General features: G+C 38.6%; 1 protein-coding gene across 1 annotated transcript in view; it reads left to right on the plus strand.

Annotated features, from left to right (window-relative positions):
• Nucleotides 1-2,376: 2,376 nt before the first annotated feature.
• The window catches only part of LOC105550318 (threonine aspartase 1), a gene marked incomplete at its 3' end in the record, with an annotated part of 135,820 nt that continues 115,502 nt past the window's right edge, over nt 2,377-22,694 (plus strand). Inside the window, exons 1-4 of the mRNA XM_011995211.1 lie at nt 2,377-2,423; nt 11,929-12,147; nt 16,789-16,856; nt 18,536-18,604. Of these exons, the coding sequence (XP_011850601.1) occupies nt 12,003-12,147; nt 16,789-16,856; nt 18,536-18,604 (282 nt within the window). The remainder of the gene's footprint in view (nt 2,424-11,928; nt 12,148-16,788; nt 16,857-18,535; nt 18,605-22,694) is intronic.

The raw sequence follows: 22,694 nt of genomic DNA on the forward strand, positions 1-22,694 counted from the left end.
AGGGAGGCCATCAGATTTTTTTCTGAAGGAGATTTACTAGTATAGACTTTCCTTTCATATTTAACATGTTGAGTGAATCAGATAGATATTACAACTGTTGACTGTTAATATTTCAAAGGATCTCATTGTTACCGTACCCAGTGCAGGTTAAAAATGTTAAAAATTGGGTCTGGGCCAGGCGGGGTGGCTCATGCCTGTAATCCCAGCACTTTGGGAGGCTGAGATGGGTGGATCACCTAAGGTCAGGAGCTCGAGATCAGCCTGGCCAACAAGACGAAACCCCGTCTTTACTAAAAAGACAAAAATTAGCTGGGCGTGGTCACAGGCGCCCATAATCCCAGCCACTGGGGAGGCTGAGGCAGGAGAATCACTTGAACCGGGGAGGCGGAGGTTGCAGTGAGCCGAGATCGTACCACTGCATTCCAGCCTGGGCAACAGAGTGAGACTCTGTCTCAATAATAATAAAAAAGGGTCCAAAGAAATTTGTTACTTTTACTTGAGCAGTATTAACCTACCAGAGGATGGCCTGTGTGGCATCGGGGTGTGATACCCAAGATAAATGTATGCAGAGCAGCACTGGGAGATGATTATTATAATGTAGTTAAATTCCAGGACAGTAGGTAAGAAGGTTGCCTAAGAAATGGAAGGGAGCATGTCTATGTCTTTTTAAAACTTTAACATCTTTTCTTTTATTCCTGCTAGTTCCAGTTAATATTGCTGTGTAAAAATCCATTTCAAATTTAAAGGTGCAAAAGAACAACTATTTTATTATGCTGATGGATTCCGCGGGTGAAGTATTCAGAAAGGACACAATGCAGATGGTTTGTATCTGCTCCCTTATGCCTGCGCCAAACTTTCTGGCACGAAATAGCAAGGGCCCCATTTTCTCCAGCTTCTAATAACATCTTCCTTAGCTCCCTTTAAGCCCTCATTGGCAGCTTCCTCAAGTCCTTTTAGACTCTTGTTAATACTTTGGTTCCCTTCCCGCTCTTGCTGCTTCACCTAGTTCCAAAGCCAATGCCACATGTTTTACTTTTATGATGTTATTATGTTATGTTTTGTTATAATATCCATCCTACTTCTATGTAACAAAATCGGTTTCAGTTACTATTGCTATATAAAAACTGTTATTCTTACTATGTAATAAACTTCTTCCCCTTGCCCCGCCCTAAGAAGTCAGTGGTAGAAGAGAAAGAAAAAAAAGCCCTAAGTTACATAATAAAACCACATAGGCTATATTTATAATAATGGTATCAGTGGTTCTCCAACTTTTTGGTCTCAGGATACCTTTATACTCCCCAAAATAGTAGGGAACACTCCAAAGCTTTTGTTTCTGTGGGTTACATCTATTAATATTTGCTATATTAAAAACTGAACACAAAACTGAAATGTGGCTGGGTGCGGTGGCTCACGCCAGTAATCCCAGAACTTTGGGAGGCCAAGGCAGGCGGATCACCTGAGGTCAGGAGTTCGAGACCAGCATGGCCAACATGGTGAAAACTCGTCTCTACTAAAAATACAAAAAATTTAGCCAGATGTGGTAGCCGGCGCCTGTAATCCCAGCTACTAGGGAGTCTGAGGCAGCAGAATCGCTTGAGCGGGGAGGGGGCGGGGGCGCGGAGGTTGCAGTGAGCTGAGATCTTGCCATTGCACTCCAGCCTGGTTGACAAAGCGAAACTCCATCCAAAAAAACAAAACAAAAACAAAACCTGAAATGTTAAAAAGTTATTTAAAATAACAATAAGAAACCATTATATGTTAATATAATTAACACATTTTAATGAAGAATAAATTTTCCAAAAACAAAAAAATGTGGTAAGGAAAGTGTTATCTTTTGCATTAGTGTAAATTCCTCTACATCTGGCTTAAAGAAGCCAGGTAGATTCTCATTTCTTCCTTTACATTCAGTTCGACGTGATGTTTTGGTTGAAGTATAAGGAAAATCCATCAGTCATGGGTCCTGGGGAAGGGTCGTGCCCCAACTCCTACAAGCAATCCAGGCAGGACCTTAGTTTTCCCTACCGTATAAGAGTGCTGTAAGGATTGAAAGAAAGTAAGCTCTTAAGCGACACCTAGATAAATGATGGTCAGTTTAATTTCATTTCTTATCACAGCATTAGTCTGCCAACCACTCACATACAATCATATCCTGCGGGCTTATTCAGGGGCGGGGTGGGGAGAGATAGGCAACAGCGCATGCGCAGCTCAGACCGAAGCCCCAGGTGGAGTTCGCGCTGCACCTCTGAGGCCAGGTGAGCCGCTCCGAAGTGGAGGGCGGAGTCAGAGCAGCTTGCGGAAGCCTGCTTCCGGCCACGTGGTACCATGAATGACCAATGGGAAGACTTGATGTCGCCCCCGCTTCCTCACCCTGGCAACGGGCGGGTGACTACTTCCGGTGCAGTGAAGGCTCGGGGCTGAAGCGGGTGAGTGTCCCTCTTTCCCACGCTGTCCGCGCCGCTGCCGCCTCCGTGCTGCTGGCTCTGTGTGTGGGCCCCGAACGCTCGCTGGGACGTCCTCTCCGGGTCCGAGAGGGGGCGGCGCGCAGGACACCCCTTGCCCGGGGCGGGGCTAGAGGAGGGGGCCAGGATGTCCCTAGTTCCCTAGTCTTGGTCGCTCTTGGCCCCGTAGTCCCCCTTCCCAGCCTCATCTCCGGCTTGACGTCCTCGTGGCCATCGGGGAAGGACTGTCTGTACGTGGGGAGTTCTCGCAGCCCTTCACCCACTTTGCAGTCTCGGTCTGGAGATGTCTCAAGAGTCCGAGGTTCGCAGAGAGCCGAGAATGTGCGCCTTGTTCTGGGTGGCGGGTTGGGGCCAAGGCAGCCCCTTACTTAGTAATAGAGGCCTGATGAGAGTCCTGCGGGTCGTTAGCATTTACTACTCAGGAGGAAGAGGAAGAGGAGGAGAAGGAGGAGGAAAGGACCGAGAAGATGGAGCAGCTGGAGAGGAGGGGGAAAAGCAGGAGCTGGAGGTGTCCTGGAAATCGAGGGCATCATGTTTCCGGGAGGAGGGAGTTCAACTTTCCTGGCTTCTGTAGGGGAGGGGAAGGAAAGGTATTTTAGGGACCATTAGATTGCCGAATTATTATTATTCTGTATTAGCTAAGGAATTTGTACTTACGTTCTTGGGAGTTTAATAATTTATCTTTTTGTTTGTTGTAAATAAAACTTTTTCCCACCACTTAAAAAAAGCAGTGCTTATTAAGGAATATCTGGAAAATGCAGAAATAGTTATAAAGAGATCACCTATAGTTCTGCCAACCCAGCATTTTGATCTTTTTCTAATATTTTATTCATATTAACCTATTTGTGATCATAACGTATGCATGTAAAATGCGGTTATAACTAAGAGGCACAGTTACATACATTGTATTCATTGCACGGATAGATTGTCTTTTTTCCTCTTGAGAAAGTCTTATTAAGGTATTCATACACCATATAATTTATTCTTTTAAATTGTACATTTCAGTGGTTTTTCTCATATTCACAAAGTTATACACCCATCACCACTATCCACTTTCAGAACATTTTCATCATCCCCCAAAGCAATCCTGTACTCATGACAGTCACTCCCCATTAGATTCTCCCCTTTCTCTCCCAGACCTTGCAACCACTAATCTACTTTCTGTGTCTGTGGATTTTCCTATACTGGCATTTCATGTAAATGGAATCATAGAATATATGGCCTAAGTTGTCTGGTGTCTTTCGGTTAGTATGTTTTCAAGGTTCATCAATGTCTGTGTATCAGTATTTCATTCTTTTTTATGAATGGGTAATGTTCCATTGTGTGAATATACCACATTTTGCTCAGCCATCATCAGTGGATGGACATTTAGGTTGTTTATAGGTTTTGGCTGTTTTGAATAATTCTGCTATAAACATCTGTGTACAAGTTTTTGTATGGACGTATGTTTCCAGTTGTTTTGGGTATATACCTAGCAGTGGAACTGGTGGGCATATGGTAACTCTATGTTTAACTTTTTGAATAAGTGCCACATGTTTTCCAAATTGGTTGCACCATTTTACGTTCCCACCGGCAGGTTATAAGGGTTCTGATTTCTTCATATCCTTGGGAGCACTTATCTTTCTTTTTGGTTATAGCAGTCTTAGTGCTTATAAAATGGTAGCTCATTGTAGTTTTGATTTGCATTTCACTGATGGCTAATAATGTTGAGCATCTTTTAATGTGCTTACTGACCTTTTGTATATCTTTGGAGAAATGTCCATTTACTTCCTTTGCCTATTTTTAAATTGAATTGTCTTATTTTAAAGTTGTATGAGTTCTTCCTATATTCTAAATGTAAGTCCCTTTCCAGATACATGATTTGCAATATTTTCTTGCATTTTCTCCCATTTTATGTGTTGTCCTTTTACTTCCTTGTGGTGTCCTTTGAGGAACAAAAATTTAAAATTTTTGTGTGGCAGCTCGCACCTGTAATCCTGGCACTTTGGGAGGCCAAGGCGGATGGATCACTTGAGGTCAGGAGTTCGAGATCAGCCTGGTCAACATGGTGAAACCCCCATCTCTACTAAAAATACAAAAATTAGCCAGGCGTGGTGGCGGGCGCCTTTAATCCCAGCTACTTAGGAGGCTGAGGCATGAGAATCCCTTGAACCTGGGAGGTGGAGGTTGCAGTGAGCTGAGATCAGGCTGCTGTGCTCTAGCCTGAGCAACAAAGTGAGACTCCGTCTCCAAAAAAAAAAAAAAAAAAAAAAGGTTTAAAATTTTGGTGCAGTCTGATTTGTCTATTTTTTTTCTTTGCTTGCTTGTGCTTCGATGTCATATCCAAGAAACCATTGCCAGACCCAAGGTCATAAATATTTACCCCTGTGTTTCCTTCTAAGAGTTTTATAGTTTTAGCTCTTACATTTAGGTCTTTGATCTACTTAGAATTTTTTTTTCTAAGACTTGTCAAGTGCAATAGGGAGGATATTTAGAGTTAATTTTTCTATACGATGTAAGGTAGGAGTTCAGTTTCATTCTGTTGCATGTAGATATCCAGTTTCAGCATCATTTGACGAAAGGACTGTCCTTTCCTCCATTGAATGGTGTTGACACCCTTGTTGAAAATTAGTTGATCATAAAAGTGTAGGTTATTGTTTTCTTAATGGTTTTTCTGTATTGGACATTTAGGTTGCTCCCAGATTTTTGTTATTTTAAATTATCCTGTGTTAAACACAGTATAAAAGGCATAAAATCTTTTGTCTATTTAGTTATTTTGGTAGAAAGTTTTCTCAGAAGTGGAATTACTGGTTCAAAGGTGAATTTAAGTATGTCCTGGAAGTTCATTTAATGCTGGGCATGGTGGCTCACGCCTGTAATCCCAGCACTTTGTCTCTACTAAAAATACAAAAAATAAAATTAGCCCGGCATGATGGTGTGCGCCTGTAATTCCAGCTACTCAGGAGGCTGAGACACAAGAATGGCTTGAACCTGGGAGGCAGAGATTGCAGTGAGCTGAGATCACGCCATTGCACTTCAGCCTCGGTGACAGAGTGAGACTCTGTCTCAAAAAAAAAAAAAAAGCAACAACACAGTTATTTATTCATGAGTTATAATAGCTTAAGAACTGGATTTCTGTCAAAGCCCTTTGCTGTAAGATGGATGAATTCCATGACTTACTTCCTTTTTCAACTGCTTCTTAAAGAATAAGCAAACCTACAGCAAAAAACTTTAACACCACAGCAACAGGGCACGTGGTAGTTTTCAAAGTGGTGTAAAGAAAAAAAAATGTGTCATCACATAGTAGGAAAATAAAACAATCTTTTAGAGAGATGAGACAAGATTTAGATCTTAAAATAGTGCCATGAAAGTCCCTGCAGAAAGAACAATGTTATAGACTGCATTTCTCTCCTGGCCTTGATAATCAAATTAATGTAAACTCATCTTGTTCTCAGAAACAGCCACCTTAAATCGTCTCTTTTGGTAGATAGTACCAAGTAAAAAAAAAAAAATTTCAAATGTAAGAGGCTATTAGGAGAAGATTAAGTTTCCCTTTCATCCTTGCCCCTTAGTCGGCTCGTTCTCCTTAGAGGCATCTGTGGTGATTTGTGTCTGTATAGACTTGTTTCTACGTAGAGTATCTCTGGAAAGATAGTATATATACACAAAATTATACATTTAGAGGCTCTTGATACTTACAAATTTTCTTTTTCAAAATGGTTATATCAGTTTATGGTGCCAGTACAGTGCTAGTAAGGAAAATTTCATTTTGGTTTGTATGTTTTTGAATATTGTTTCTCTAATATTGGATACCTAATTTAAATGTCCTCTTTCATGTATTGCTTGATCATGTCTTTTGGCCTGGTATTTGCTTTGATTGGAGTTACCCTTTATGAGCTTTCTTTTGGCAGCCTTTTTTAGATGGTTGTTTTATGATAGCCTGGATTTGGTAAGAAAAGTTAACATGCCTATGAGCTGAACAAGAGTTGAGCAAAAGGAAGTTAAATGCTTTAGGGAGAGATCTGTGGGATTTGGAAAGTTGAGAGCAACCCAAACTGACTTTAAGGTGAGATAGAAGTGGGTAGTGCTATTGAGAAAAAGGAGTAATTTGGAAATAACTAGATTTTGGGAAAAGATGAGCGTGTTTTGGTTAGGCCAAGAGTGAGGTGGACCTAGACTGAGCTATCCATAAAACTTGTGGCTGTAGCTAAGACAGAAGATAAAGTTAGGAATCATCTGATTTGCTGAGAAGATAGTTTTGAAAGGTTGGCAGTAGATGAAATTGCTGAAGGTTAGCCAGGAGTGGTGGCTCACGCCTGTAATCTCAGCACTCTGGGAGGCTGAGGTGGGTGGATCACCTGAAGTCAGGAGATCGAGACCAGCTTGGCCAACATGGGATTCCCATCTCTACTAAAAATACAGAAATTAGCCAGGCGTGGTGGCACGTGCCTTTACTCCTGGCCACTCAGGAGGCTGAGGCAGGAGAATTGCTCGAACCTGGGAGGCAGAGGTTGCAGTGAGCTGAGGTTGCGCCGCTGCACTCCAGCGTAGGCGATAGAGCGAGACTCCGTCGCAAAAAAAAAAAAAAAGAAAACTTGAAGGAAACGTTTGTGATTGGGGTCAGAGGTGGGTTGTGAACTAGGATGGTAGATTTCTGTGTTGCCAAGGAAAGCAGGTGATCAAGAGAATCAAAGGTTGCAAGCAGAATATTAAGAAAAGGTCACTGGGTTAAGTAACTTGAGAAAGGTACAATTTATGGGAAAAAAGACTTTTTTTTTTAAAACAGATTAATAAGATCAGTTTATCCATTTAAAGTCTACCCAATGTATCAATTTGCCCATTCAAAGTGTACAATTCAGTGGTATGTAGTGTATTCACAGAGTTGTGCAACCATTACCAAATTCAACTTTAGAACTTTTTTTTTTTTTTGAGTTGGAGTTTCGCTCTTGTTGCCGAGGCTGGAGTGCAGTGGTGCGTTCTCTGCTCGCTGCAACCTCCGCCTCCTGGGTTCAAGTGATTCCCCTTCCTCAGCCTCCCAAGTAGCTGGGATTACAGGCACCCGCCACCGCGCCCGGCTAATTTTTGTATTTTTAGTAGAGATGGGATTTCGCCATGTTGACCAGGCTTGTCTTAAACTCCTGACCTCAGGTGATCCACCCGCCTTGACCTCCCGATGTGCTAGGATTACAGGCGTGATCCACTGCGCCTGGTCCTAGAACATTTTTATCAGCACAAAAAGAAAGCGCTCCCATTAGCAATCCCTCTCCATCACCGTACCCTCCTTCCCTCCAGCCCTAAGCAATCACAAATCTACCGTCTGTCTCTTTAGATTTGCTTATTCTGGACATTTCATATAAATGGAATCATACAATATGTGGCCATTTGTGTCTGTTTTTTTTCATTGTTTCAATATTCTTTAATGACATAGTGTGTGTCAGCACTGTATTCCTTTTTGTGGTTGAATAATGTTCCATTGTGTGACTAAACCACATTTTGTTTATCCATCATCAGTTGATGGACCTTTAGGTTGTTTTTAGGTGCTGTGAAAAATATTGCTATGAATATCCATGTATAAGTTTTTGTGTAGCATATGTTTTGAGTTCTCTTGGGTATATACCTAGAAGTGGAATTCTTGGGTCATAGCATAACTCTGTTTAACTTTTTGAGCAACAGTTGCAGAGGATAGACAGGTTGCCAGTGTTATTTAGAAACAATCATGATGAATTTTAATATCATTACTAGGAGGAAATTGCAAAATGTCTGTGTTCAAACATTTCAGAAATAAAGCCATTATTAAAATGATCTATAGAATTTTTTTTTTTTTTTTTGGTCTAAACCTATTATGTGCCTATGTTTCTCTTTTTGTTGGAAACCTTTTGTGTTGAGTGTTACCTCAAAGGTTAGCTGAAGTATTAGACATTTTTCTTGTGGATCTATGTATTGATTTAAGTACACTTAAACCAGTTTCACATAATGATTTGTTACAATGATTACAGATACAATGAAAACGTCACAGAGATATTTGATGATAATCTACAGTCATGATGTATTTTTCTCCCTCATCTTAACTGTAAAGATCAAATACTGTGATTTCCCTCCCTCGCATTTGGATTTCCTGTAGTTTATGCATCCCAGAAATTCAATATTCAGAGAAACATACTTGCCCTGTTTTGGTTCTTTGGCTTAGCTCATTACCTAGTGTTCCCGTAAATGAATAAATGAATAAAATCTTTTTTGTAAATAATTCAGATGGTTCAAATTTGAAAGGTTCAAAGGGGTGAACAGTGAAATTTCTATCCCATCTTTTGCTATTAGTTATCCAAATCTCCTTTGGTAATCAGTATTGTATGACTTTTTTGTTTATCCATCCAGATTTATACTTTGCATATGGTACTGCAAATACTTCTGTACCATACCTTAACAAATTAGTTATTTCCATTCCTTTTTTACTTACCAAATGTGTTTGAGACTGTTACATATATTTTTATCAAGTTTTCTCATTGCTTCCAATGGCTGCTTTTATTTTTAACCACTTCCATCAGGACATTTTTGGGTCTGTATCTTAATTTTGACTGATTTTACCAAATTGCTATTGTTGAGTCATACCAATTTATACTGCCACTAGCAACTTATGAGAGCTCCTGTTTTTCTGTACTCTCAAAATATGTTATTTTTGATTATTTGCCAATCTAAGTTAAAAAATGGTACTTAAGTGTAGTTTTATTTTGCATCTTTTTTTTGAGTGAGATTTAGCATTTTTTGTCCAGTTAAGCTATTATGTAACTTTTCTGCAAACTGAGATTTGTCCATTTGCCCTTTTTTTTTGTTTTTGTCTTTTGTTGGCACTCTTTTATTTATTAGATGTCAGACCTTTAATGAGTTATGAGTTAAACAAAAACTGATGTTGGAGCAGAAGTTGCTTCATTTTTAACTGAATAAAAAATATTTCAATAACCATTGGGAGTTGGAGGATAGAGTCATATATTGATAGTTAATTTAGTTGAGCTCCTTTCCCAGTCCAGTGGAACTTTAGGGCCAGCATTTTTGGAGGGGTTTGTTGAGCTTATATGTTTGCTAAATAAATATATTTCAGATAGTGTCTGAGGGAGGGTAGATTGCTCAAGAAATGGAATATTAATCACCTTCCACATTTTCTTTTTAGACAGTGTCGAGAAGCAATGTTTTAAAATCTCTCATATATATTAAAATTCCTGTTACATCCAACCATATAAAATGTTGATGTTATAATTGTGTTTGTATTTTCTTTCTTTTTTTTTTTTTTTGAGACAGATTCTTGATCTGTAGCCAGGCTGGAGTGCAGTGGTGCGATCTCCGCTCAATGCAACCTCCGCCTCCCGGGTCCCGGTTCAAGCGATTCTCCTGCCTTAGCCTCCTGACTAGCTGGGATTACAGGAATGCGCCACCATGCCCAGCTAATTTTTGCATTTTTAGTGGAGATGGGGTTTCACCATCTTGGCCAGGCTGGTCTTGAACTCCTGACCTTATGATCTGCCTGCCTTGGCCTCCCAAAGTGCTGGGATTACAGGCGTGAGCCACTGCGCCCGGCCAAAAAAATAGGGAAATCTGTACTTTTTTTTTTTTTTTTTTTTTTTGAGACAAAGTCTTGCTCTGTTGCCCAGGCTAGAGTGCAATGGCATGATCTCAGCTCAGGGCATCCTCTGCCTCCTGGGTTCAAGGAATTCTCTGCCTCAGCTTCCTGAGTAGCTGGGATTACAGGTGCCTGCCACCATGCCTGGCTAATTAGTAGTGATGGTGTTTCATTATCTTGGCCAGGCTGATCTCGAACTCCTGACCTCGTGATTCACCTGCTTTGGCTTCCCAAAGTGCTAGATTACAGGTGTGAGCCATCGTGGCTGGCCAGTATTTTCTTACAAAATATAACTATTATAATTTCTTATTTATGAAAAAATACCTCAGATGACAGTGAGTCAAAGTAGTGTGAGGTTTCATAATCCATACTGCTTAGATGTGTTTTCATTTTAGCCGAAGCTCTTAATTTTCCAAAGCCTGAGTTTTCACTCAATCTGTATGTGTGCTTCTAGACTAATGGTCCCAAGCTCATTTCATGGCTGGGCCAAATATGATGGCATGATATAGACATGATGGCATTATAGGCTGACAGATGAACCCCTAAATTCACTTTGTCAACTCATACATGGCTAAATGATAGCCTGTTTCAGAGAAATATTGTGAGAAATAACCAAAAGAAAATAAAAGTAACTGAGGCAGATTCTTGTGAAGTCTTTGGAAGAAAAACATGGTTAGGAAGGCAACCACCACCACAAAACAAAAACAAAACCAGGCATTTAAATTTACTGTTACTTAATAAAAATCAGCACTTTTGTAATAAAAATGTTTTCCTGCATTTATGAATCTATGTAAATATTTGAATGCAATGGTGTGTATATATGATTGATTTTAAACTATTTGTCTTATAGATAAAATGTTATGTAATAAAAATTAAATAGACTCTTAAGCCAAGAATTAAGGGAATTTAAAAATGCCACATAGCAGTGCTTCTCAGACTATCTCTGTTATAAAAGACCAGCTTTCAAAAATTTTCAATCCATTGTGGACCAATACTTAACGTAAAATACAAACAAAAACTCCCCAAATACCACCAAAAACCAAACATTCAAACAAATTTGAAACTTAAAAATAAAAACTCAAATTTTTGCTTGATTTAGCAGATAAAATTATTAAAAAAAAACATGAGGAACTAGAAAAGAATTGTGAAAACTACACATATTGGTTATTGAAAATGTGCTTATAAAGCAACTAACGTGAATAAAATAATACTCTCTTGTGGGCTGGTAATGAACACTGGGATGCAGACTGTGTTCTGAGTAACCTGCTTTTTTTCTTTTTTTGGGATAGGCAGCTAAGTAACTTCTTTATGTTTCTTTTCTTTTCTTTCTTTTTTTTTTTTTTTTTTGAGATGGAGCTTACTCTGTCTCCCAGGCTGGAGTGCAGTGGTGTGATCTCGGCTCACTGCAATCTCTGCCTTCTAAGTTCAAGCAATTCTCCTGCCTCAGCCTCCTGTGTAGCTGGGATTACAGGCGTGTGCCACCACACCAGCTAATTTTTTGTATTTTTAGTAGAGATGAGGTTTCACCATGTTGATCAGTCTGGTCTTGAACTCCTGACCTCAGGTGATCTACCTGCCTTGGCCTCCCAAAGTGCTGGGATTACAGGTGTGAGCCACTGCGCCCGGCCCCAAGCAGGTACTATCAGTGGACAGAGAGATTTAAATTCTAATCTTTTTATATTACCCAATTAAATAATTTTATCCAACTTCAGTGGGAATAAGAAAAAATAATTTTAATAAATAACTTTGATACCTTTTTTGTATTACCCAATTAAATAACTTAATAATAGGATTTTTGAATGTTATCTTTGCGTGAATTTGTGTAAGTAACTTGTGTATTGGTGGAAAGAATGTATACCATCTTTGCCTCTTTTCTTCCAGGGTAATTCCTCTCCTGCAGTTACTTTTGGATGGAAGTATGCCCCTTTCTCAATAGAAGATGGTAATCTTGGAGAATGACCATGGAGAAGGGGATGAGTTCTGGAGAAGGGCTGCCTTCCAGATCATCTCAGGTTTCGGCTGGTAAAATAACAGCCAAAGAGTTGGAAGCAAAGCAGTCCTATAAAGAGAAACGAGGCGGCTTTGTGCTTGTTCATGCAGGTAAGCTTTGTGGATAGCTTGGAAGATGCCAATAATGTCGATTTTTCTTTTTCTGCCTTGAAATACACTGAGAATCACATTTCACACTTGGAGGAGGCAAAACTGCCAGAGAGGAATTGGAACGAAAGCGATTGTTTGACTTTGATATAGTGAAGACCTTTTTTACTCCCCATTTAGAAGATCTTAGAATGGCAGCTCTTCCTTGGTCTTCACTTCCCTACCCCATTATCTACTTTAACTATGTAATAGATGTATTTAGGTTAGGTAGTATTAAAGCCACACAAAGTAATTTTTAAACTCTCGTTTATGTTTTTTAAAAATAATGTTGCTGCCGGAGGCTGAGGCAGAAGAATTGCTTGAACCCGGGAGGCAGAAATTGCAGTGAGCCGAGATCGTGCCACTGCACTCCAGCTTGGGCGACAAAGCGAGACTCCATCTCAAAAAAAAAAAAATAAAATAAAATAAAATATTGCTGAAAAAATTGTATTGATTCCTGTGTTAGACTGTGGGTATATTAGGGCATAATTACACAATTTTTGAGCTAGTTCACCTTCTTTCTTTTTTTTGAGATGGAGTTTTACTCTCGTCACCCAGGCTGGAGTGTAGTGGTGCGATCTTGGCTCACTGCAACCTCCACCTCCCAGGTTCAAGCAATTCACCTGCCTCAGCCACTTGAGTAGCTGGGATTACAGACGTCTGCCATCACATCTGCTAAATTTTTGTATTTTTAGTAGAGACGGGGTTTCACCATATTGGCCAGGCTGGTCTTGAACTCCTGACCTTGGGTCATCCACCTGCCTCGGCCTCCCAAAGTGCTGGGATTACAGGCGTGAGCCACCGCACCTGGCCCCCCTTCTTAATATTTTAAGTGAGGAACCTTAAGACAAGAGAAATTAAGTGACTTAAGTGACTTCGGCCACATTGCTGGTTGGTGCTAGAGCTAGCATAAGAAACACCTAAGTAGGCCCTTATGTCTCTGTCTAGTGCTTTTGATGCTATGTCAGCCTGTGATCTTTCTGCTTCAGAGGACCATGAGGACAGACAGAGTGAAGTTCATCCCCTGGGTCTCTCATTTTGAAAGGTCTTGGGTTACAGACCAGTGCTGCTCTGCCCAGGTTTCCTCAGCAGGCTCTTTTTCCTTTGGCCATTTTTATTTCCTTGCATTCAGAGTCTACTTTCCATGACCTCCGTGAAGAGAGAAGGAATGTCTGGGTTTCCTTTTAACTTTCCCTGGGTAGTTAAGCAAGATGACAGCAGGATTAGCTTTGATATGGAATGAGGAGTAGAACTGTTTCTTCTTGTGAGACTGGTGTCCTGCCTGGCCATTAACCTTTGGCCATATCTAGACTGGGCAACCTGAGAAGCCTTACGTGAATCTAATCCAGAGTATCTAAAAAAATCCAAAAAAACAAAAACGAGGTTTAATTCCATTTTCTCACAGGTGCTTTTATAAGGAGGTGAGGTAAATTTACAGAAATAACCCAGTTAAAAGTAGACCTGGGACTAGAACTTCTGCCTTCAGACTCCTCGTCTGTGTTCTCTCCACTACACTATGTTGATCATGCATCTTCCATGATCTTCCATGATAACAGTGATTTACCATATTCAGAGTGAGGGTTTGGAAAGTGTAAAAGAAAGGTCTGAACGTTGTAACAGGCAATAACATAAAGCTTCAATTAGTTGGAAAGCCTTACTTTCTATAACTATCATGACCCTGTCCCTCCTCTCTTAGACAAAGACTAGATGATAATGGCCCTGCCAACCTTAAATAATGGAATTCAGAAGCTGTGATTCAATGTAGAGCTTATTCCCGCACAAAGCTTGAGCATGTCCACCTGGGAAACACTGACTCCAAACAAAGGGGGTCAGTGTTCCAAAGTGGAGAAGTTAAAGTTTCATTTATATAAGTAGAGACAGAAAAAGTGTAGCAGGATAATAACATTTTCCATAGGAGACCAGTGCATAAGTTACAGCAATTTGATTGGTTACAGATTGCTACATCCTGAGGAAGATTACTTTTTACTTTGTGAGAAGGGGGAGTGATTTGAGAGGATCTTATCTCTGGTGTTGTTTGATCTTCCTAATTATTTACAGGAAAAAGGCAAAAGTTGCAACTGCGTGTTGTGTGACTCAGGCTGCATAGCCACCTTCTTCTCAAGGCTCAGAATGATGTAATGGTTCAACAGTTTTTTTTTTTTTTCTTTTTTTTGAGACTAAGTTTCGCTCTTGTCGCCCAGGCTGCAGTGGTGTGATCTTGGCTTACTGCAAGCTTCACAATTCTCCTGCCTCAGCCTCCTGAGTAGCTGGGATTACAGGCACGTGCCACCTTGCCCGGCTAATTTTTGTATGTTTAGTAGAGATGGGGTTTTACCATGTTGACCGGGCTGGTCTCAAACTCCTGACCTCAGGTGATCCACCCTCCTCGGCCTCCCAAAGTGTTAGGATTACAGGCGTGAGCCACTGCGCCCAGCTGGTTCAACAGTTATAACTTTGAATTATTTAATTTCATACTCTCAGGTAAAGGTTGGTGCTGGGGGCCAGCAAGAAGAGTAGGAACTCTTGAGTTATGGTAGGATGTTGTGTGAATTAAGTGACCCTCACTTCTAAATTATTAGAAAGTCAGAGTGATTGATTATGCAGAAGTGTGTATAAAATTCATGTCCTCATCCAGTGTAGAGCAGTTTTTTTAGCACTAGAGTAGACTTGCCCAAACTTTTGTGATTCATGTAGTAGATTCTTGATTTTTCCCACTGCCTATACTGTTTTATCTAATACTCAAACAACTAAACACTTTTTTATCTTAACATTTGAAAGATGAAGTTTATGGTTACTTAAATGAAATAGCAGTATTACTTGCCATAAAGAGAAAATAACTTTTAACACAGTGCAGTCAAAACACTGTAATTAAATTTTAACTAGATCCTATTTGTCAGTGGCTTGGATCCTGAGCCTACCTTTCCATTGCTAAACAGGGAAATTAGCAAGTGTTAACCAGGACTTAAAGATATAGGGGGGCTCTGCTGAGACTTGTCTCTTATTATTTCAAAAGGATTTACATGTTAAGGCTATTAAATCCCCTTGTCCATGACACTGAAGTCATCTCTTTGGAATAGTATCCCGTGCTTTAGGAAATGCTGCTGAAAGACTGAGACCTCTGAGATCTAAGACAGCCGACTTGAGATCACCTATTCTTACAGAACAGTGAAGGGAGGCCTGTTAAATATTGGCACAGGCTCTGTGAATGTTCAGAGTTCTCTTGAAAAACAGGTTTAGGATTTGGGTATATTGTGGATTCTGGTGGCTTGGGCATCTCTGCTTTCCTGACTCCTTGTATGACATTTTCGTGGGTGAGTGCTTTCTCTACCTTGAGGAAAGGTGGGTTAGGTTTGTGTCAGAGTCTGCAGACCTGTAGGAATTCTAAGGCCTAGAGATGTAGCTTTTTTGTTTTTGTTTTTTGTTTTTTTTGAGTCAGAGTCTCACTCTGTTGCCCAGGCTGAAGTTCAGCGGCACGATCTTGGTTCACTGCAACCTCTGCCTCCGAGGTTCAAGCGATTCCTGTACCTCAGCCCCCTGAGTAGCTGGGATTACAGGCATGTGCCACCATGCATGGCTAATGTTTTTGCATTTTTAGGAGAAATGGGGTTTCTGCATGTTGGCCAGAATGGTCTCAAACTTCTGGCCTCAAGTGATCCTCCCGCCTCGGCCTCCCAAAGTGCTGAGATTATAGGCATGAGCCACTGCATTTGGCCTAGAGATGTAGTTCTTAACCTTCCTTACATTGGACCCCTATGGGGCTTTAGGGGTGGGTAGGGATAGGTGGTTCAGTGCTCTGTTAACAAACTTTGATTAGAGAGAGGCCTAATTAAGAGAGTTTAAGGGCTCTTGTCTTTGTCTCCTTCTTGTTTAGATTATTGTTAAGTCCCTAACTAAGCAAGTTATGTGTCCTTGTAGGGAAACCATTTTATTCAGAGCCATTCTCTTGAGAAAGTTCTTGGGTATTTGATTAAAAGACAGAGACCACTAGGAATTCTAATAGAGAGTCATGAATGTGCTGTCACTTAGCTTTCAGAGACACCCTGAGCTGCACTCTAGCGGGTGAGAGGATGTGAAGTGTTTGGTTAGGAATGGTATAGTTGGTGGTGGTTGTGGACATGTGAGATGTAAGACGCCTCAACTTCAAATGTTGTTCAGAAGCAATCCAGCTTTCTGAGTTATTCTTATGAATTCCGAATTTGAAACAGTAACTTCCCAAATGGCAGGGGCTTTCTGACCGTTTGCAAAGAGGAACCTGGAGGGACTTTGTCCCTGACACCTTCTGGGTTATTAGCTCCAGATCAAAAGAATTCCTGGTTTTAGAAAGAAGTTCTTGAAAAGAAGAGGGGAGGTGACTTGGTGAAGCCTCTTTGGGGACATGAGCTATTTTTAGGGCTTTTGGCAGGAAAAGGGCTTTTGAAAATGGAGATAAGGCATGGTATTAAAAAGGCTTACATTGGAGAAAAAAGTTATAAAACTCTATACAGTTAGGGCAATAGTTTTGTTTTTTACTAGGACAGCATCAGTTTATATGGAGTATTTTTATAACATAAGCAAGGTCTCTTGATATTTTAATAATTAACAACTGGATTTTATTTTCTACTATAGGTGCAGGTTATCATTCTGAATCCAAAGCCAAGGAATATAAACATGTATGCAAACGAGCTTGTCAGAAGGTACGAACACAATGTGTATGATCTAAGCATTTCAGTTTTGAACATAAAGCAATTTTACCTCGAAATTTAACATTTAAAAGTTTCGTTTCTAGGACAGTCTTGTGGTTTGGACTATGAAATTATTTTGCTCGTTTTTGTAAGGGATCCTTTTGTGTTGTTTTGTGTTTTTTCTCCACATGATGCTTAGCTCTTTCCCCTCTTTCCCAGATTAAAGTCTGTATTTTTGTAATTGTGGGCACACAATCGTATCTCTCTTAATCGTTGCAATGATGTTGAACTTCTGTAGACAGAAGGATAGAGAAAACAGCTTAAAGGCAGTCAATGTGTTTTTCCATGAAGGGAAAAAAATAAATAAAATTAAAATAGGTGCTTTTTTAAGAGAGATTATCCTATACTTTTTCATTCTGTTTTTCATGACATAGTTTGTATCATAGCAAGTTCATTGTCATTCCAGAGTTCAGCTTTGCCCTTGTACTCAGTTGTGCTTTTTTCCCATTGGTTTTTGAGGTTTTGCTAAATTGTTGAATATTTAATGTGGAGACAGGAATGGACTCAGAAGAAATGTTTGTTTTTATTTTGATTCTTACTGGTCTTGTAGGCAAACCTTCCATGACTTTTTATGCAAACAGAATCTAGTTGAGTAATGTATATCAAGTAAATATGGGTCTCTCTCTGCTCTTTTCATTGATATTTACATAACATTAAAAAGAAGATTACACTTTGTCAGAGAGTCAAGCTTTTTCTTATGAATGAAGTCCTATAAATAAGAATATTTTGTTATGGGGATTTTGTTCTTTTGAAATTTATAATAATAAAGCTAAAAGTTCTCTAAGCTATTTTATATTTTTTCTTATTTTTCAAAGTGTGAAATTTTTCTATCATCTGAAAATAAATGGGTTTTATATAACTATAGTCCTAGAAATCTAATACATTTGAATTGTATACTTAGCCTTTTTAATATTTACAATGAATAAACTTCTTAAAAGTTTAGGAATACAGTTCTTAGTTTTTGAGCTTTCTCTTTGTTGACTAAATTGGAATGTTAATAATTCATTTATAAATGACTTTCCCTTCTCTCTCTTTTCCTCTCCTAATTTATGCTCAAGACCAGGTGATTTTATAGAGCTTTACTCTGTGTAGTTTATATTACAAAATAATATGATATATCTTGATTTAGAATTTACATTGTAGTATCCAAAATGTTTTTGTCAAATGTATGTTTTTATCCTCAGATTCTGGCATGCCCCTGTGACTGACAGTCACTTCTTTTTAGGTATGGAGAGCATTAACAGTGGGAGGAGAAATGATTAGTTTGTGATTTAGTTATCTATATAAAATATGAATTGTCAGGATATTTGAACCAAACTGGGTCATACAATTTCTGTGGCTATTTTGAATTGCCTTACAATGAATGAAGCTTACTAAATTCCTTGTACTTTTCATTTAATAGTTAGATTTTATTGTTTTAATTTGAATAATATTAAGTGAGCCATATTACCAATTAACCTAGATATAAACACTTGCTTGTTTTAAATCTGAGTAGTTTATGCCTTAAAGTATGGAATGGAACTAGTGGTCAATTTTTATTAATCTGAGTGTCTCCCATACTTCTTTAAGCTTTTGGAAAGTTTGAGAAGTTGGGATTTTGCAATGAATAATCTCTCCCCTTGGTTTCATAGGCAATTGAAAAGCTGCAGGCTGGTGCTCTTGCAACTGACGCAGTGACTGCAGCACTGGTGGAACTTGAGGTATTTCTTTTCTCTGTTTTATTTAAAATATTTGTGAGTTTATCTTTATTGTTCTTAAATGACATGAAACTGTTAAGTTAGTCAACCATAAATTATATGACCAGTGTTTCCCACCAGTATTAGCAAAGTTATAAAGAAGCCTATGATATTGTTTTTTTCATTGGTGACTTTTCAGAGTAATATAAAAGTTGGTTAAATTCCTTTCTTTTTTCTTTTTTTTTTTTTTTTTTTTATGAGATTCATGAATACAAAAGTTAATGATTGGATGCTTAAGTTTCGCGTTTTCAGTAGGAAAATCCTTGAAGTTAACCTCCCAAAAGTGATGTATGTTCTGTTGGTTTAAAATAAAAAAAAATTTCAACTGTCTAGAAGTGCCTAAAGCAGAAGGGGAAGATTCTTCGTGATCCTAACAGATACACACTGTGAAATTGTGTGCTGTGACGTGTGTCTTGTCCCAGTGTTATGGTTAGGTTTGTCACAGTTTACTATGGACATCAAAGAGTTGAGTGGGGAGGCTCTCGCTTTTGCCATAATTTTTTATTCTCTAGAGAGAGGCTCTCTCAGTTCTCTTGATTTGGAACTTTGATGAATTTGTGCAAGGGATATTGAGGGCTTCAGAAGATTGACTTGCTGCTCAAACTTGGAGAAGATAGATTTGTGTCAATCAATTGAGAGGATTATTGTGAAAAATATTTTTCCGGTTGAGAATACTACTTAGGGAATCAAGTAAGACATGATGACAAAAACAATGATGAGTTTGAGGGAGGAGATGATAGTTAAAGTTAACATTTCCAGGTTGACTGGGTTGTGGCCCTTGTATTTGGGCTCTCATGCCAACACACGTACCCTTTCATGCCTTTCCTTGTGAAAATTGCCCAGGTGTTTACCAAAAGTTCTAGCCGTGTTTTCTGTATATTCTCATGCTTAATTGTGGACCTCAGCTTTTGATCATGCTTTGTAGATTTTAATTTCTCTTGGTTGTGTCATATTGGTCCTAATGTAGTCAAGAAAGGTGAAAGTATATGGTGGGCACCTACTTCTATTGAATCTGACATGGGGATGTGTGATGCCCTCCTAATATGACTGATACCATTTCATACCAGCTCTACCAGTCATTAGCCATGTGTCCCTGGGTGTGGCACAGTCTGTCCTTGACTCAGTTTCCCTATTTATAATATAAGGATAATAATTCCCACTTCATAGAGTTGTGAAGATTAACTGAGTTAGTATATGAATGATATATGACAATCTCTTAAAACAGTGTGTGGTACGTAGTAAGCACCCCATAACTGTTAGCAATTATTACAGTTACGAGATGCTTTGGAAATGGTATGTATGAGGTGAATATTTATAGTAACTATTAATGACAATTTTTACAGCATCAAAGAGAGGTTAACTATATGTTAAGGATAAGAGGAGAAAAATGACATAAGAAAGAAGATAGATGTATTTACCACCAAATGTTACCTTTACTCAAAACAGACACACAAAGAGGGCTTAATCTAACTTAACTAATTCAATTGTTAGTTGAAAATTACTTGCATAGAGTCAGTGTAGGTCTCGGAGAGAAAAGCTGGAGAATATACTAGAATGGCAATTATGAATGCAAAACTGAATAAAGTAAAGTTTCTTTTTTCATCTTAGAATAACTTTACTTTTCCTAAGTCATACTTATATATCATGTTTAATATTTCATTCTATTTTCCCTTAGTGTTAAATCCTACTTTTAAGGGGTTTACTTATTTATACTTAAAAATGATAAAAATACATTTTGAAATAATGAATTTCTCCTGAGTAAGTGGACTTATAGTTTCGAATAACCTGTGTTTTTTTTTTTAAGAGTGTGGATATGAATTTAAAGGAAAAAAAATTCTTGTTCTATTATTTTTGATTGGAATAAGTCATAAGGATAATGGTAGCATAGAATTCTTCCCCAAGTGACTTTAGTGCATCCCACACTTCAACTTTTAGTTATTTTATTTTATATATATATATATGTGTGTGTATATATATATATATATACACACACATATATATATATATATTTTGAGATGAATTCTCACTCTGTAGCCCAAGCTGGAGTGCAGTGGTGCAATCTTGGCTCACTGCAACCTCCGCCTCCCACGCTCAAGCAATTCTTGTGCCTCAGCCTCCCGAGTAGCTGGGACTACAGGCATGCACCACCACACCCGGCTAATTTTTGTTTTTTTTTTTTAGTAGAGACAAGGTTTCACCATGTTGAACAGGGTGGTCTTGAACTCCTGAACTCAGGTGATCCACCCACCTTGGCCTCCCAAAGTGCTGCAGTTACAGGCGTGAACCACCCTGCCTGGCTTCAACTTTTAATTATTAAATGTGTGGAAGAATTTCAATTAATTATCTTTAACAATTAATTTTTCTATGGACTCTTTGATTGAAATATATGTTAATACTTCAAGGTTAAGCTTACACTAACTGGAAGAATTTTCCTCAATCTTAAGAATTACATTGGAAATCATGCTTATACTGCCCCCTGCAGTTTCTCTCACCTTGCATAATTGTGATTCATTACCTTGAAACAGGATAGGTTTTCAGATGGAGTTCAGTTGGGAAAGTATTGTAATAGCTTGGGTCAATGGAAAGATGTGTAAGAAGATTGGATTCTAATATTTGCTGTACTTCGAGAAATATAAGTAGCAGTATTGAGTCCTTTCAGAATACTGAAAAGTGCTGAGAAAAATTCTGGAGAGCCTTCTTTATTATGTTTCATTTGAGAATAAACACTTATCTTTAATTTTGGTCAGTTTATTCAGTTAAGTCATGTCTGAATTATTGAACAGATGCAAACAGTCACTATTCTTTTTTTTTTAGACTTTGGGATATACTTTTTGATTTAAAAAATGATATTCTTGCCACTGAGCTTAAGGAAACAATAAATAAACATTTTAAAAACTTGCCTGTTATATTATTACTTAGGCAGATGTTGAAATTGATGTGAATTCCTTAAATACTAATTGTGGATTGAAGTGACTGAAACAGTTTAGTGGTCTTTATTGCCTAGAAAGAGTATCTGGCTGTATATTTTAAAAATGTGATAATTTGTATTTTCCCAGATGGTGAAAAAGTACACTGATCTTAGCTCCATGTGGTGGAGGAGGAAGAGACCAGGCAAAAGAAATTGTGTGTGTGTGTGTGTGTGTGTGTGTGTAAATACCACACACACACACTAAAGGGACTTATGCAGACATATCATTTTTTAGCTTTTCTTAGAAACTGATAATTTTGTGTTTTTATTTTTCTTCACCACCACTGCAGACTTGTGGTGTCATCTTAAGACTGTCGCTTCTGGACACCAGAATGAGGTGTTTTCTTCATTTAAGTAAAGGAAGGGCGGGTGCAAAAATTCTAGCTATTATATTGACCACCTTCTCCCTTTAGAGTTATGGGAGGGATGGCGGCTGCTCCTGCATGAGAGGTTTTCTGCAGTGTGGAAATGCAAATGATATTACTCCAAAGTATATTTTGTTTATCTTCAAAATGTAGGGAAGGAAATGGAAAGGTCAGTTTATAGATCATATTTTAATGATTTATCGGTAAATTGATTCATTCCTGTTGTTTCATACAGCTTTTTTGAGATTATCTTAATAACTGGTGAGAAAGTGAATTCTGTTCACTGGATGGTACAACTCTGGTTTCACTCACAGCAGAGAAGATTAATATTGTGAAAGAATTTGGTCTTCATATTTGGGACTATACATTTGGATGACAGTTGCTTTTTTGGCTGCTTTCAAAATAGTTTTGGATCAAGTAGTGACAGTGGATTTAAGATTCCAGTGCGTAATTTTGCATATTTCACATGGTATAACTTCTGATGTGAATTTCTTTTTTGAGAAAATTGGATATAGAACTGGGTGAGTCATGATGCTACCATTTTCTTAGGATTGTTTCTAAAGTAGAAAGTGTTTCATGGATTCTGATAGAAAATGAACTATTTATAAAATAGTGCCTGAAGCTCCTTTTGTGCATTGGTGTTTTTCTGAAAAAGTACGAAGACCTGGTTTAAAAAAGTCTAATGAGTAATAATAGGTGAAATATGAATGACAGACTTGGG

Source organism: Mandrillus leucophaeus, unplaced genomic scaffold (assembly GCF_000951045.1).
Source record: "Mandrillus leucophaeus isolate KB7577 unplaced genomic scaffold, Mleu.le_1.0 Scaffold476, whole genome shotgun sequence".
In the NCBI taxonomy this organism is placed as follows: Eukaryota; Metazoa; Chordata; class Mammalia; order Primates; family Cercopithecidae; genus Mandrillus; species Mandrillus leucophaeus.